At 49.6% G+C, this 17,627-nt stretch overlaps 1 protein-coding gene across 2 annotated transcripts in view; it reads right to left on the bottom strand.

Moving 5' to 3' along the window:
- The window catches only part of SPG7 (SPG7 matrix AAA peptidase subunit, paraplegin), a 46,923-nt gene extending 31,530 nt beyond the window's left edge, over positions 1-15,393 (bottom strand). For both annotated transcript variants that reach the window (XM_077451022.1, XM_077451019.1), the window contains exons 1-4: positions 15,183-15,393; positions 13,238-13,340; positions 13,057-13,146; positions 4,944-5,182 (exon numbers count right to left, since the gene is read on the bottom strand). In XM_077451022.1, coding sequence (XP_077307148.1) covers positions 4,944-5,182; positions 13,057-13,146; positions 13,238-13,340; positions 15,183-15,281 — 531 coding nt within the window. In that variant the 5' untranslated portion in view covers positions 15,282-15,393. The remainder of the gene's footprint in view (positions 1-4,943; positions 5,183-13,056; positions 13,147-13,237; positions 13,341-15,182) is intronic.
- Between the last annotated feature and the right edge of the window lie 2,234 nt (positions 15,394-17,627).

A 17,627-nucleotide genomic window follows, 5' to 3' on the forward strand; every position in this document is an offset into this window, starting at 1 on the left:
CAGTAGGGAACCGGGCAGTGAAGCCGCAATGCTTCACTTCCCGATTCCCTGACAGAGGATGGCGGCCGGGCAGCTGAGAGACGAGCGATTGCTTGTCATCTACTGCCGACATCGCTGGACCCTGGGACAGGTGAGTGTCCATTTATTAAAAGTCAGCAGCTGCAGTATTTGTAGCTGCTGACTTTTAATATTTTCCGCTAAGGTGCAGCTCCTCTTTAAGAACTTGCCATTAATAGTTGAGGGTGGGCAGAACAATGTTCTAACCCCATTGAAGTCTATGGGAGCTGAACAGGAAAAAGCAAAAAAGTGCCCATTTTAACCTCTTAAAAGACGGCTACAGCACAGGCCTGAATAGCAGGGAGGGCGTCCATGTATGTTCTCCTGTGCTCTATTTGTGTGAAAAAAAAATATATAAAAACTTCATATGTGTAGTGTTGTATGACCGCACAATTGTGATTCAAAGTGTGACAGCGCTGAAAGCTGAAAATGGGCCTGGGCAGGAAGGGGGTGTATGGTGAGCAAGTGGTTAAAGGCTTATATGCAATGAATTGGCCATAAAAGGGGTATGGGGGGGGGGGGGGGTCTGGATATTGCCCTGGATGACATGCATCATGAGAAATTTTTTTTTTTTTTTTTTAAACAAAATAAAAAAATTATTTTGCAGAAGCAGTGATTTTTAATTAAGCTTAAAGTGGTTGTAAACCCTTACAAACCACTTTGACCTACAGGTAAGCCTAGATTAAGGCCTAGATTAAGGCTTACCTGTAGGTCCAAGAAATATCTCCTAAACCTATACGGTTTAGGAGATATTTACCCGAAGACAGCAGCGCGCAGCCGCACTGGGCAGGCCGCAGATCGCGGCGATATGCCGCTCGTGTCGGCTCCCGTGTGCATGCACGGAAGTGACGTCATCGCGGCTCCGCGAATCACAGCGCCGGAGCAGCGAGACCCGGAAGTCACTCCGGGATCCATGGCAGCGGCGAAGAGGAAGACGGAGGACCGCTTCGGGGGCTTCGTTCTCAGGTAAGTTATTCATAAGGAGCTAGTATGCTATGCATACTAGCTCATTATGCCTTTGCCTTACAGGGTGTGTTTTTTTTTTTTTTTTTTTCCTTTACTTCCTCTTTAAAGTACAAAAATAAAAAATTCCTTTAAATATAGTGCCTGGGGGGTCCCCTTAGGCCGCGTACACACGGGCGGACTGTTCGCCCAACCTTGTCCGCTGAACAGTGTTTGGGCGGACAGTCCGCTCGTGTGTGGGCTTTCAGCGGACAGTTTCAGCGGACAGTTGGACGGACAAAGTCTTTCGGAAATTCCGAAAAACTGTCCGCTGAAACTGTGTTTGAGCGAACAGTCCGCCCGTGTGTGGGCCTGTCCGCTGTACTTTCGAAATGAGCGGACTGTTCCCGCTCGGAAAGTCCGCCCACTTCGAGCGCGTGTACAGGTAGGCGGGGCCCGCGAAGGAGACGTCGCGGGCTCCGCCGCCTGGAATGGGCTTAAAGGGGAAACCCAACGCCGAAAAAAATCGGCGTGGGGGTTCCCCCAAAGTCCACACCAGACCCTTGTCCGAGCACGCTACCCGGCCGGCCAGGAAAGGGGGGCGAGCGAGCGCGCCCCCCCTCCTGAGCCGTACCAGGCCGCGTGCCCTCAACATGGGGGGTGCCTTGGGGAAGGGGGGGCCGCGCGGCCCCCCCACCCCAAAGCACCTTGTCCCCATGTTGATGAGGACAAGGGCATCTTGCCGACAACCCTGGCCGTTGGTTGTCGGGGTCTGCGGGCGGGGGGCTTATCGGAATCCGGGAGCCCCCTTTAAGAAGGGGGCCCCCGGATACCGGCCCCCCACCCTATGTGAATGAGTATGGGGTACAATGTACCCCTACCCATTCACCTGTGAAATAAAGTACAAAAAAAAAACACAACACAGGGAAAAAATATTTTATTGCACAGCTCCGGGGGGTCTTCCGTCTTCGGGGGTCTTCTCGCCGGACTCCTCCGCTATCTGTGTGTAGCTCTTTTACTAGCGGAGGAGTCCGGCTTTCTTCCTCCCCGCCGCCGGCCTCTTCTCCCGACTTCGGGGGTCTTGTCCCCCTCTTCGGTTCTTCTGCCGGGCCACCGCGCCTTCTTGTAGCTCTTTTACAGGCGGTGGCCCGGTCTTCTGTCGCCGCTGCCTTCCGTTCTTCTGTCGCCGCCTTCGGTTCTTCTGCCGGGCCACCGCGCCTTCTTGTAGCTCTTTTACAGGCGGTGGCCCGGTCTTCTGTCGCCGCTGTCGTCGCCGCCGCCGCCTTCCGTTCTTGTTCTTCTTCTTCTTCTCCTGGAGATGTTGACTCGACGAGCTCTCCGGCCGGAATGCCAGGGCCGCGCTGTGCGGTCACTTATATAGTGACAATGGGGCGGTGTCACATGGTATATGTCACATGGGTTGGTCACATGGTGACCCCGCCCCCTTACCATGTCATAGTCCCCATGTGACATCAACCCATGTGACCAACCCATGTGACATATACCATGTGACACCGCCCCATTGTCACTATATAAGTGACCGCACAGCGCGGCCCTGGCATTCCGGCCGGAGAGCTCGTCGAGTCAACATCTCCAGGAGAAGAAGAAGAAGAACAAGAAGAAGAACAAGAACGGAAGGCGGCGGCGACGACAGCGGCGACAGAAGACCGGGCCACCGCCTGTAAAAGAGCTACAAGAAGGCGCGGTGGCCCGGCAGAAGAACCGAAGGCGGCGACAGAAGAACGGAAGGCAGCGGCGACAGAAGACCGGGCCACCGCCTGTAAAAGAGCTACAAGAAGGCGCGGTGGCCCGGCAGAAGAACCGAAGAGGGGGACAAGACCCCCGAAGTCGGGAGAAGAGGCCGGCGGCGGGGAGGAAGAAAGCCGGACTCCTCCGCTAGTAAAAGAGCTACACACAGATAGCGGAGGAGTCCGGCGAGAAGACCCCCGAAGACGGAAGACCCCCCGGAGCTGTGCAATAAAATATTTTTTCCCTGTGTTGTGTTTTTTTTTTGTACTTTATTTCACAGGTGAATGGGTAGGGGTACATTGTACCCCATACTCATTCACATAGGGTGGGGGGCCGGTATCCGGGGGCCCCCTTCTTAAAGGGGGCTCCCGGATTCCGATAAGCCCCCCGCCCGCAGACCCCGACAACCAACGGCCAGGGTTGTCGGGAAGAGGCCCTTGTCCTCATCAACATGGGGACAAGGTGCTTTGGGGTGGGGGGGCCGCGCGGCCCCCCCCTTCCCCAAGGCACCCCCCATGTTGAGGGCACGCGGCCTGGTACGGCTCAGGAGGGGGGGCGCGCTCGCTCGCCCCCCTTTCCTGGCCGGCCGGGTAGCGTGCTCGGACAAGGGTCTGGTGTGGACTTTGGGGGAACCCCCACGCCGATTTTTTTCGGCGTTGGGGTTCCCCTTTAAGCCCATTCCAGGCGGCGGAGCCCGCGACGTCTCCTTCGCGGGCCCCGCCTACCTGTACACGCGCTCGAAATGGGCGGATTTGCCTCCTCCTTACGTGGGCGAGTCCGTTCATTTCAAAAGTTGAGCGGACTGTTTGGCAAACAGTTTGCTGAAACAGTCCGCTCGTCTGTGGGCAAGTCCGCTCATGCAAATTTTGAGCGGACTGTTTGCCGAAACTGTTTGACGAACAAGGTTGGGCAAACAGTCCGCGCGTGTGTACGCGGCCTTAGTGTACCTGTGAAGCGGTGCATCTGTAGAATGCCAAGTCAAGTCAAATCCCATTGAAAATGACTTGTGGTTACAATTACCAGTACCTGGCAAACTAAAAAATAAAGTAAAACTCTGCGTGGGGTCCCCCCCTTCCAGTCCATACCATACCCAAACATTTGTGTCTGGAATGGATTTGGAGGGGAACCCCACGCCAAAATAAATAAAAAAGGCGCAGAGTGCTCCCCAAAATCCATACCAGACCCTTATCCGGGCATGTAGCCTGGCAAGTCAGGAAAAGGGGAAGGGGGTGGGTGGTTTGCTGCGGCGGGCACCTGGCAGCGTCTCCTGTGTCCGAGATCACCGCGTCTTCCGCCGTGCATCTCCTCACCACCTCCTAGGTGTCCAATAAGATCGCCTGACCTTTCAGCCAATCAATAAACGGGTAACCAACCCGTGCTTCCCGATTGGCGGAGAGACGATTCAGTGTTAGAAAAGCGAATATTTGCTTTTCTAAAACATGGATCGCAGAACATTGCGCACGGAGCCCACCCTATTTTTAAGCCTATTAGAGCCTAAGGCTCTTATCAGGTGCTTTAGGAAATAAAATAAAAAACACACCCCCGCAGCTGTAATTCAGGCGCCCGGGGTCCTGAAAGGGGCCGGATGCATGAATAATGGGGTGGTCACGGCAGCCGTGGATAGATTTATGCTATGCATAAATCTTTCCATTAACCATATAAGGGGGCGGTGCCCGTGTACCCTTAATGGACAGGCCGCCGCTGGTCAAAACGGATCCACCCCGTGTGAAAAGGGGCCTAAGGGTAGCACTACACAATTTTGTTGTTTGTTTGGGGTCTCCACTTACTTTTATAGCATTAGAGCCGGTTCACACTGCGGGCGATGCGAGGCGACACGACTTGCCTCACCGCGATCTGACAAGTCGCCCCCGTTCTGTACAATGGAACCGTTCTGAGAGGAGCGACTCGAGTCGCTCCGACTCAGAAAAAAGGTTCCTGTACTACTTTTGGGCGACCTCGGGGCGACTTGCATTGACTTCTATACAGAAGTCATTTGCAAGTCGCCGCTGAGGTCGCGGCAGGTCGCGGCGAGGCAAGTCGGTGTCGCCTCGCATCGCCCCCTGTGTGAACCGGCCCTAAGTGTCTGCAAGTTATAAAAATGCCAATACCACCATGCTGCAATGTCAATGATGCCAACTAAAGCTTTAATAAGATAAACAAATAAAAATAAAAATAAAGGTGGGGGGACGACTTACCACTTGGCCCACCAGCACTGCATCAGTAAACAGATGTACATACACACAGTCCCTCTCCGGGTCAACTTCCACCCGTGACACCTCACCCTTGGCTAACATTTCATTTACAAAGTCGTTCCAGGAGATTTCTAACATTTGTCCCCAATTAGAAAAGATGTTGAGCATTGTAAGCGTCAGCAGCACCGCAAACAACCGCCGATACAGCATGAGAAGTCCCTGTTCTCTTTTCTTCTTGTCATCTAAGAAACACCAAAGACTGCAGTTAGTGACGAGCACCACGTGTGCCTAAAGAAAGTTCAGTCCAACAGTAAATGATTCCGGTTGAATACGAATCCTCTGCTTAACATGATACTGAATGCAATTTTTTTCCGGTTTAAAATAAAGATAGTATTACTTACCTGCTCTGTGCGATGATATGGCACAGAGATGCCCCTTACCTCCTCCGGGTGCCTCCTTACCATGCTAAAGAAGGCACCTGTGCATGTGCACTCCCAAGCCAAGCTATGTGCGTTCATAGACACCCCCGCAGGAGTTTGAATGACAGCAACAGGAGGCCTATGGCTCCCACTGCCCTCAGTGTCTCCTGTGAAAGTAGCAGGGTGGATAAAAATCTAATGATTTTTTTTTTTACTTTATTACATTTTAATAAAATGCTTTTGGGAGTAAAAATCTATCTAAAGGTAGTTTTCTATTTAAAGCGGGAGTCCACCGGGACTCGACGTTTTTTTTTTTTTTTTTTTAAAGCCAGCAGCTACAAATACTGCAGCTGCTGACTTTTAAAATAGTGACACTTACCTGTCCAGCGCGCCCGCGATGTCGGCACCCAAAGCTGATCTCTAGGTCGCCTGTCGGGTCCTGCCGCCGCCATCTTGGGTATGGGAATCAGGAAATGGAGCCTTTCGGCTTCATTTCCCGGTTCTCTACTGCGCATGCGCGAATCGCGCTGCGCAATAAGGACGCTCCCCGCTGCCTCTGGGATCTGTGTGTTTCCCAGCAGGCAGCGGGGCACTTGCGGGAAAGGGCGGGCACTTGCGGAGCCCCTTTCCACAGAGAGCTATCCCGGAAGTGGGTGCAGTTACCTGGATTATCCAGGTAACTGCACCCCCTCCCCCCTGAAAGGTGCCGATTGTGGCACCGAAGGGGGGGGGGGTTCCGATGAGCGGAAGGTCCACTTTAGGGTGGACCTCCGCTTTAAGATACATTAATAATTTAGTTTATTCAGCATGAAATGGAGCTTAGTTATGTAGCATGAGGCTGTATATTCTGCAATATTTACATTTTTGGTAAACTCATTCAATGAATCCAAGCACTGCAGGCTGAGATAAAATGCACTGCATTCATACATTCACACAAAGTCATAGTAACCATGAGATAAAACAAAGTTCACAAATATTCCTTCATCCCATTGTTTTGCAAATCTATGTACACTACAAACTGTATGATTGAATCGGTTCTGATATTGCCGTTTTACTAACTTGACAGCTTATTATACTCTAAATAGGAAACCTTCATTTTGTTTGCAAATATTAAAGATTCTACCTACCAGCGAGAACTAAGCCCCATACACACGATCAGATTTTCTGTCTTCAGATTTACCAAAACCATGTAGTAGAAGGGCCGGCCTGATTGCAGACACATTGAAACTCCTAAGGTTTGACCTCATATTATATGGCTTTGGTAAATCTGAAGGAAAATAAAATCAGCAGAGCACCTGTCATTTCAGATCCATCACGGCAGCTTCTGTTAGTGGGCGTCCAATCACCTGCTCCTGCCACATCCCTCCCCTTGTTGTGTCACCGCCCCATCACCAGCCTTCCCATTAAAGTGAATGGGACTGTCGGGGGCCCAACAGCCAGTCAGAGGCGGGACCAACAGTCAGTCAGAGATGACAGTTGCTCCTTAAAAATTATGATTAATTCAAATCCACCTTGTAAAGGGTCCAGTGAGGGGAGCATTGCTGCAGCGGAGACATCGCTGGGGCAGTGACAGGAGCCAGGTACGTGCTTACAGATGGGGGTGGGTAGGACAGGTTCGTAGGGTATTTCCCTAATCGTCTTTCAGGACAGCCACTATGAGAGATAGACTCCTCCTCTTCCTCTGGAAACACTGCGCCAGCCCATAAATTCTTACTTCCCCTGCCGGACCTCAGTTATTAGTGTTTCCTCCGGCGGGGAGACACTGTGCAAGGAACCAGGCCGTTCAGTCGGGGAGGCTGTGGCCATTTTTTGACGTTGAAGAGCCCGGTGGATAGAAGCAGGGGCTTCGTTTTGAAAGCCGGGTTCAAACCGTTCGCACCCAACGTGTGTCGGACGGGTCGAACGGTTTACTTACCTTCACCAGGTACTGCCACCCCTTCCAAGTCGAGCGCGGCTTCAGGTCGTGGGGGACTACTATCGCGTCTACAGGGACGCAGCTGGCAAGCCGTTCGGATGATTTCCCTGTACGGGGGTACAGTCCGCCTCCTTTTTTTCTTGAACCGAGCGGGCCGAACGACGGGCGACGTCGTATCCGGCGGAAAACGAAGGCTTGACCTCGATCGACTTCCGGTTCCGGGTCGTGGAGCTGATAGGAGGGCCGGGCACAGGCGGGAGATGAGTTCAGAACGCGCACAGGCAGCGTGGAACTCGGTGTTAAGCAGCCACCTGCAGTCATGTCGGAAGCCGAGGCTCAAACGACCGACTCTATCTCCAGCATTCCTAAGGTAAGAGCGCCCTGGGGAGGGGTTCTCTCTATCTAGGATCCCCCCACCCCAATGTATGGTTCTATCATGGGTGGGGGGGCAGACCCCCCTGGGTGGCCAGGGGGGTGGGGAGGCTCAGATCCCTTCGTTTATAATAAGGGTCTAGTGCACTCCCAGGGTTGTATCCCGAGCGTTCGTTTGACTCTGTTTTTTCTGTTTTTTCTTTTTTCCTTTCTTTTAGAAAGCGGCGGAAAAAACTAGGTCTACGCATAGCTCTAGAAGGAAGTGTGCCTCCTGTAGGGACATTTTAGGGGATTCTTGGACCAAGGTGTTGTGCAAAAGCTGTATTGACTCCCTTGTTAGGGAAAGGGAATCTGAACAGGAGTCAGGACTAGCAGCTTCAGTTAAAGAGCTCTCGTCCACCTTCTCCTCTTTTAGGTCCCTTTTTGAAAAATTCCAGCTTCCCACGGGTCCATCTCCCCAGGATACAACCCCACCTCTAGCACAGAGTTCTGCTCCAGTCCAACCCCCTAGTACAGGGGGGGCGGAGGTTGCAGGCCCTTCAGGGACAGATAGGGAACTTCCAGACAGTTCCTCTTCTGATTCTGAGGAGGGTTCAGAGGGGGAGGACCTGGATGGGTCCAGGAAAGCCTCTAGATATAAGTTATCCCTTGATGAGGTAGAGGACCTCTTAAAGGCAATTTATACAACCCTCGGTATCCAGACGGATAAAAAGCCCCTTACCCTGCATGACCAAATGTATTCTGGGTTGGGCGAGCCAAAAAGAAGGGTGTTTCCAGTACACGATGTGTTAATGGAAACAGTTAAAAAGGAGTGGCAGGATCCGGAGAGAAAACCCTTTTTATCCAGATCCCTCAAAAGAAGGTTCCCATTTTCAGAGGACCCGGCATGCCTTTGGAATAAAAGTCCCAAGTTGGATGCCGCTTTCTCCCAGGTCTCCAGACACACAGACTTGGCATTTGAAGACATGGGGGCCTTGGCAGATGTCATGGATAAAAGGATTGACTCCCTGCTTAAAAAGACGTGGGACTCGGCCATTGGCAATCTTAAGCCTGAAATGGCAGTCACAGTTGTGGCTCGCAATTTAGAGCACTGGCTCTCTCAGATCCAGCAACATATTGAGGCAGGCACAGATAAGGAAACCATTCTGTCATCCTTCCCTACTATGCTGCGAGGAATCTCTTATATAGCAGATGCCTCTGCTGAGTCCGTCCGCATGTCAGGCAGAACGGCGGCTCTAGCCAACTCGGCCAGAAGGGCCCTCTGGCTAAAAACATGGCCAGGGGATAATGCCTCCAAAATAAAACTTTGTGGGATTCCCCTCACGGGGGACCTCCTTTTTGGCCCAGGGCTAGAGACGGTTCTAGACCGGACAGCGGACAGGAAAAAGTCCTTTCCTCTCAAACGGAAAATCCCTGTACCAACAAAGAAGGGATTTCGTCCGCAGGGGCGTAGGGAAACCCCTAAACCAGAGTCAAAAAAGAAAACCTGGCCCCAAAAAGGCAGGGGCAGAGGAGGGGCGATTTTTCGCCCTCCTATCCAGCCCAGTAAAACCCAGTGACAGTCCAACTACAGTGGGAGGAAGACTGGGGGCCTTTCTTCCACAGTGGGAAGCAATATCCCCCAATCAATTTATTTTAGGGGTAATAAGAAGGGGGTACCTCTTGGAATTCCTAAGACCACCCCCTCAAAGGCTCCTTGTCACGCATCTACCCAGGTGCAGGGTAAAGGCCGAGGCCTTGCTAGAAGCTCTGAGGGAGTTAGAGAATCAGGACGTTATTCGCAAGGTCCCGAGAGCAGAAGAGGGAAGGGGGTTTTATTCCCACGTCTTCATAGTAAAAAAACCCTCAGGGAAGTTCAGGCTGATTCTGAACCTAAAGCCTCTAAACGCTTCAGTGACATACAAGAGATTCCGCATGGAATCGATCTTTTCAGTAAAAGCGCTCCTGCCCCACAACTGTTTCATGGTGTCTCTGGACCTAAGGGACGCGTATCTGCACATCCCCATAGCGGAGGCCTCGCAGAAGTTTCTACGCCTTGCCATAGATCTGGGCGGGGAAACAATACATTTTCAGTTTCAGGCCCTGCCATTCGGGCTATCCTCTGCACCCCGCATTTTTACCAAGGTCCTGGCAGAAGCCATGGCCTTTCTTCGGCTCCAGGGGGTATGTGTAATTGCCTACCTGGACGACCTGCTTCTGTTTGCAGCATCCCCAACTCAGTTGGTCAAGGATCTCAATCTAACCAAAAGGGTCCTTACAGACCTGGGGTGGCTTCTGAACTTGGAAAAATCCAGCCTGATCCCCTCACAACAGATCTCCTATCTAGGTTTTCTGTTGGACTCAACACTGTTGAGAGTTTTTCTGCCAAAAGAAAAGGTACAAAAACTGGACAGTGCGGTGGCCTCTCTTCAAAGCAACCAGCTGGTTTCCATAAGGGTTCTGATGTCAGTACTAGGTCTCCTTACATCCACCCTTCCAGCAGTACAGTGGGCAGGGCTACACTTTCGTCCCCTACAGACCTTCATCCTAGGGGTGTGGGACCACAGTCAGGAGGCGCTAGACACCCTGGTACATATTCCCCTCCAGGTAAAAAGATCCCTCTGGTGGTGGAGGAAAGTGACAAATCTGTCGCAGGGTCGTCTGTGGCTCATCCCGGTTTCTCGGGTAGTAACCACAGATGCAAGTGGAAAAGGTTGGGGGGCACATCTGGGTTCCCTTCTAGCCCAGGGCACTTGGGAAGACGACGAGTTGACTCGATCGTCCAATTGGAAAGAATTGAGGGCAGTGGGACTAGCCCTCAGATTCTTCAAAAAGGAGCTTCAGGGTCACCATATTCAGGTGCGGTCGGACAACTCGTCCGTAGTGGCCTACCTGAACAAACAAGGTGGCACCAGAAGCGGAACCCTATTGTCCTTAGCAACAGAGATTCTGTCCTGGGCCGAGACCTACACCCTTTCGCTCTCAGCCGTTTTCCTGAGAGGAGAGAAAAACGTAGTAGCAGATTTTCTCAGCCGAAAGAAGCTGGGGGAGGGCGATTGGGTTCTCAACCAGGAGGTCTTCAATCTCATAGTAAAGAGATGGGGGTCTCCGGAGGTGGACCTGTTCGCGTCCAAAAACAATGCAAAAACCCCCTGTTTTTTCTCCCTAAAAAGGGGAGAGGGAGCTCTAGGGGTGGATGCCTTGAGCCAGGATTGGAATTTCGGAACTTGCTATGCCTTCCCACCTCCAGTGTTGTTGCCAGCAGTTCTGAGGAAGTTTCAGATGGAAAACACTTCTCTGATTCTGGTGGCTCCACATTGGCCAAAGAGAGCATGGTTCTCGGTACTAAAACGGTTGGCGATAGAACCTCCCTTGCTCTTGCCCCTTCAGGACGATCTCCTCTCTCAGGGGCCAGTCCTATGCCCACAGGTACACCAGTGGAAGTTAGCGGCCTGGCTACTGAGGAGGGTTTGTTAAAATCTAAAGGTTTCTCAGAGAGGCTAGTTTCTACCCTTCTGGATAGTAGGAAGAAGGAAACTCGCCAGATCTATGAAAGGGTCTGGTTGCGTTTCAACAAGTGGTGCGCAGAGAGCTCTTTCTCTGTACGAAGCTCCTCCGCAGTATTGGAATTTTTACAACGTGGGGCAGATAAGGGGTTATCCATCAGTACCCTTAGAGGTCAAGTATCAGCCCTTAGTGTTTTTTTGGAGGATCATTTGGCTACCAACCCGTGGGTAGTCAGATTCTTTAGGGCCCTGTCCAGACAGAGACCGGTCCAGGGTCTATCCTTTCCCAGATGGGATTTATCTTTAGTTTTGCAGAGTTTAACTGGAACCCCCTTCGAACCTTTGAAGGAGTGTTCTCTGAGAGAGCTTACTCTGAAGACAGTGTTCCTGGTAGCAGTAACAACTGCCAGGAGGGTCAGTGAGATGGAGGCCTTCTCAGTCAGGGCTCCCTTTTGTGTTATTTTTCCGGATCGGATAGTTTTAAAGACCGATCCAGCCTTTTTGCCGAAAGTGGCATCCAGCTTTCATAGAAGCCAGGAAATAGTTTTGCCCTCTTTTTGTCCCAATCCCTCCGGTGAGAAGGAATTAAGATTTCATTATTTAGATGTTAGGAGATGTATCCTACACTATCTGGAACTGACCAAGGCATTCAGAAGGTCAGATTCTTTATTTGTTTTGTTTTCCGGGGCCAGGAAAGGTTGTAAAGCGTCCCGGCGCACTATTGCTAGGTGGCTCAGAGTAGCCATTGAGCAGGCTTATTCAGCAGCAGGGAAAGAAATCCCAGTGGGTATTAAAGCACACTCCACTAGAGCTATGGCAGCCTCCCAAGCAGAAAAAGCAGGAGCTACGCCAGAACAGATTTGCAAAGCAGCAACTTGGTCCAGCTATTCCACTTTCGTTAAACACTACAGAGTGGATCTGGTATCGGCAGGTGAGCAAACCTTTGGGCGAAAGGTTTTGCAAGCTGTAGTCCCACCCTAACTGGTAAGTGCTCGCTTATCCTCTCATAGTGGCTGTCCTGAAAGACGATTAGGGAAAATTAGAGTTACGCTTACCGGTAACGTCTTTTCCAGTAGTCTTTCAGGACAGCCCTAGTTCCCACCCGAAAATTGGGGGGAGTCTTACAAAGACCAGAGCGCAGCAAGATAATAGTATTTGATAAATATGTTATTAACGTGTTCTTGTGTCTCCCCAGCTGGCCGGAGGTATTCTCGATATAACTGAGGTCCGGCAGGGGAAGTAAGAATTTATGGGCTGGCGCAGTGTTTCCAGAGGAAGAGGAGGAGTCTATCTCTCATAGTGGCTGTCCTGAAAGACTACTGGAAAAGACGTTACCGGTAAGCGTAACTCTAATTTTTTTAACTTAATGCAGAGAATGCATTAAGGTTAAAAAAAAAAAAAAAAAAAAAACACACCTTTAGTCTGGCTTCACACCTATGCGAATCCAACTTACAAAGCAGGAGATTGTGACCGGCTTTCTATGGAGCCGGTTCACACATCTCTGATGCAGGTCTGATGCATTTTGCAGGAAAACTGTGCGCTTATTTGGTTTTAGGTGTGAATTCAGCTGAAAATGAAGCAGACAAAAATTGTGATCAGTGGGTGGACTTGTCGGCATCACTAAGCTCGATGTCCCTGGCTGCAAAGTCGAAGGAGCCGGGCAGAAAATGAAAGGAAGAACAGCCCCTGCGTGCAATCAGAGGCAGGCAGAGTGCGGGGATACAATAACTGTAGCAGAAGATTCATCTCATTGATTAGAGCGGATAGAGGAATCTTTAAGATTCTTTTCGCTCAGCCTGCAGGCGAAATCTATGGGTGTATGGTCAGCATAATAGAAGAAGGGGCTGGGGAAAGGGGGGGGCCATTGTGTGTTCTTTGAAAGATCCACCTGTCCATCAAACCAATACAAAGATCTGTCCTCCTACCATCATTTTCTTGTTTATTTCTCCCTTTTGAATCTCCTTTTTTGTTTTCTTGTCTTCTTGATTCAGTATTCTGAAAATAATGAATTCCCCCTGGAATAAAAAAAAGAGAGCACAGAAAAATGATGTTGCTGTAGACATAGATCGGCTGTCTGTTCTTTATAACTGTAGAAGAGCCACCAACCTAGCAGTCGCCATAGCTGAACCGGGTCTCTGATAATATTCTGCTTTACTAAGACGCTTGTTAACTCCTTACAGGTGGGGGTTATCCTCCTGCACAGCAAATTCTGGAATAGAAATACGCAAAGCAAAGAGGTAAGAAAGAATCAACAGCAAAATGTACATCCGGGTGTTCAACAACAATTCTAGGAAACAAGAAAAAGCACTCAGAAATGTAAGAGGCAGGAAAATGTTATGAGATATTCAAGGCGAAAAACTGGCACGAGGGGCTGACCTGTCATTCTGAGAATGCCAATTTCTTGGCTGTTATGCTGATGTTAACTGTATATATAGTATAGTTAAAGTGATACTAAAAGCTGTTTTTTTTTTCCTTTGGTAAAAAAAAAGTTACCGTATATTTGTCTGCTCTGTACAATTATATTAAACATAAAGGTTACTTACCCTCTCTTCTGGCTATTCCCTGCTGGCGCTGTCACCTTCTCCCTCCTCTGCCTGCATGCCAGGCCAAGGAAGCACCCATGTGCACACACTTCTGAGCCAGGCTGTGTGCATCCAAAGATCCGCACAGTGCCAGAAAGCCATGCTCCCTCCTCAAAGGAGTATGACTGACAGCAGCAGAAGCCTATGACTCAGTTCCCCTCGGTGTCTCCGGTAAGACCGGGAAGTGGGTGGAGCGGTTTTGCAGCCAAGACAGTGCTAGAGCGGTGACAGGAACCAGGTAAGGATTTAGAGATGGGGGTGCGTAGGACAGATAGTGGGGAGTTCTTTTGCCTATATGTAGAGAATGCATTAAAGGTATTAAAAAAAAAAAAAAACTTTGACTTCAGAACTTAAAGCGGACCTTCAACCTCCCAAGCACGATCCCGCCACTCCACCCCTCCTCCTGTCCTCTGCAGGAATCCTGTTTTTGTTTTTTATAGAAAGTCTGCCCCGCCTCCCCATGCATGTCGCGCACCTTAGGCGAATGACGCGCACACTGCCTGCTGTACCTCTAGGGATATGCACGTCACATATCCAAGGAGGCATTGGCCTTTCATTGAGAAAAGAAGAAGGGGGCAGCCCTGTCAGCGCGTCATTGGAAGGTGTTCCAACTGAACCTGGAACAGCCGGCAGCCTAGCGATGATGTCACAGGGAAACATGGCGGTGTGGGACAGAGCGCTGCAAGAAAAAAAGAAGAAGCTTTGAGCTGGACAGTGCTGGATCCGATGGCTGGGTGCTTATCAAAAGTTTTCAGGACTTAAAAAAAAACGTTCCTGACCTGCTGCCGCCAATCGTAAGGGGCCGAGGCGTTCCTGACCTGCGGCCGCCAATCGTAAGGGGCCGAGGCGTTGCTGACCTGCGGCCGCCAATCGTAAGGGGCCGAGGCGTTCCTGACCTGCGGCCGCCAATCGTAAGGGGCCGAGGCGTTCCTGACCTGCGGCCGCCAATCGTAAGGGGCCGAGGCGTTCCTGACCTGCATGTATGCACACCCCTTTTATGTGAGCGGTCGCAGTGCATGCCATGCGTCGGCTGCTTATGATGCGTGGCCTGCGGGGACAGCTTTTCCATCTCCGTGGCTGCTTTTGATGCGCGGCCTGCGGGGACAGCTTCCTAGAGGGTCAGGCGCAGATCTGATCAAGCCTGGACTTCTCTGGCGGCTGCTATTAGAAGGAAGCCAATGACCCCGTATATTTTTGATGAGGGGGGCACTCTGGCCAAGATGACAGATTCTCCATAACAAGTGAATGACTTGCATTCAGCGAAATGAATCTTTGCTGCAAGAATTGCAAAAAAAAAAAAAAAAAAAGTGTACAAATGGATTTTTGGATGGACTGTCCCTGTAAATGAGAGTTGTCAGCAATGGCAGAGATGATGGTGTCAGTCCTCCATTGCTGGGCTCCATGTCCTGTCATAATAAACAATAATAATCAGTATATTCCTTCATTGGGTCCAGTAATCAGCCTCCTACCTGCACCAGGCTGCCCTGTGACCCGCTCCGGGCCAGTAGCCGCCGGATTCCCGTCAGGCAGAAGTGGCGCCCCCGCACCCCGAGCAGTAAGGGGCCCATCGTCGGCCGCGCCGATCACTCCAGCCCGAGGCTTCGCTGCGGCCTAGTACAGCAAACAGCTCCCGTCCACTCCTCCCGTGTGCTGTGTCTGCTCTCCGCCCACAAACACCCAACCAGGCTCGTCCTCCATCCAATGAGGGCCGGGGCTGTGACCCTGGAGCTGACATTCATTGTATAATACTTCACACCCTCCAGTCACGCAGCAAAATGGAGCAGCATGTTGTCAGTGAAAGTTTATGTAACATCAATTACCAATTCTTACATGTGGTGACTGCATTTGTTTTCCTTACTAGAATTTCGTTCCTTTGGTTTTACCTGATGATCCAGCCAGCAAGTATGCTGTTTTCCTCGAGAAAACGCAGTCCTGCAGATGTATCAGTTAGAGGGATGAGATAAACCATTTCCCACTGACAGGTGTCACCAGCTAATCACCAGCTATTATTTATTGATGTAAAACCTTTATCCCAAAGTGAACAAAACTGTAACTGATTATGAAGTGTGAGCTGGAGTTTGAATTCAGTTTGTTGGCATCTAATTATTGGCATTTCTGGTTTAGGGTTTAATTCCTCTCTAAGTGCCAGTTCACACCAGACGCAGTTCCATTCAGTTCCGTACGCTTTTTTTTTATGCACTGAAAAGGCATGCACAGTGTTTTCTAGGGCTGCAACTAACGATTATTTTCATAATTGATTAGTTGGCCGATTATTGTTTCGATTAATCGGTTAATAACCTTTAAAAAAAAAAAGGTAGGTCAAATTGACGTTCATTTTCAACCACAGTGACGGGAACATTTGGAAATAATAGAAAACTTCTTAGTCAAAGGAATTTTAGGACAGTGGATGAGGTTTTCATTCAGAAATGACATTAATTTTAAAAACCGAATGTTAAAATCAAGTGAAAATTTCAAACAAAATTCTTTCATTCAGCGAATGTACAAAGATTTTTAGTCTGAATATTCTCGTCTGAAAATGGATCTGTGTGACCAGCATAAGGCTCGGTGCACACCTATGCAGTTTGCTTTTGATCTGTTTCTGCTGTGCTTTTTGCTGTATGTTTTGATTTTTGCGCACTTGATTTTACTACAATTTGCATTTTTTTGAGCAGATTAAAAAACACAAATTGGTGCAAAAACGCATTATTACATGCTTTTCTGCAGCTTCTCCATTGAAGTATATTGAACCAATAAAGCACCATTTTGCGTTAAAATTCCCTGACCCTTGTACATGTGTACGTGTCCCATAGGAAACCATGGAAATGAACTGTAGAGCATTTCTGCAAAAAGCACCAATAAACACATAGATGTGAACAAGGTCTAATGCCCTGTACACACGGTCAGAAATTCAGACGGAAAAGTCCCGTCGTAACGAACAAACGTCATCACGTTCCAAACGATCGAATTTTCTGACAACTTTGTCCGACCGTGTGTATGCAACACCAGTGTAGGACAAAATCCATCGGAAAAAATCAGACGGATTTTGTTGTCGGAATGTCCGACCGTGTGTACAAGGCATAAGGCGTTTAGTAACATAATGGGGTTAAAAAAAAAAAAATGAGCCCTTTATAGTAGAAAAAAGCAAATAATCACTAATATAAGGGGTTCATTTTTTACTGTAGAACAGTGAAAGTAATATTTACAGTAGCGATTATTTGCTCTTTTTGTACTATAAAGGGCTAATTTTTTATTTATTTTTTAACCTCATTATGTTAATGGCCGATTAATCAATTATGAAAATGGTAATCGATGAATTTCATAATCGATTAGTTGTCGATTAATCGATTAGTTGTTTCAGCCCTAGTGTTTTCCATGTATTCCAATGGCTCTAGTTCACACCATGCAGTCAGTTTACGGTCAATTTCTTCACTGGAAACTGACTGCATGGTGTGAACTAGAGCCATTGGAATACATGGAAAACACTGCATGCATTTTCAGTGCAGAAAAAAAGCGCACTGAACTGAAAGGAACTGCGTCTGGTGTGAACTGGCACTAATGGGTTTTTCCTTCATATTCTGCTGACAGGTCTGACCCCAGGCAGATGTTTATGGTTTGGGTGGAATGGGGAAAAGTTCCAATGTCTGTCAGATTTTGTGACCTTTCATATTACACACCAGAGCGCAACGAAAGACAGACACCATTTTATGCAACGCAGCGCACCACAACGCACTCCAAAGTCACCATACTTACCTTCTCTCTAATGGTCCGACGTCCATGAGGGGTCCCTTCCCAATATGTGAAGGTCTTTGGCTGTCTTGATTGTCCAGAACTTGCGCACTCCAGACATGTTATTTGATGCAATGCGGCACACCACAACACATGTACATCGGGGTACCATTACTGCCGAACTAAAG

The sequence above is a fragment of the Lithobates pipiens genome, unplaced genomic scaffold (genome assembly GCF_037356315.1).
Source record: "Lithobates pipiens isolate NorthernLeopardFrog02 unplaced genomic scaffold, aLitPip1_a1.2 Scaffold_10, whole genome shotgun sequence".
In the NCBI taxonomy this organism is placed as follows: Eukaryota; Metazoa; Chordata; class Amphibia; order Anura; family Ranidae; genus Lithobates; species Lithobates pipiens.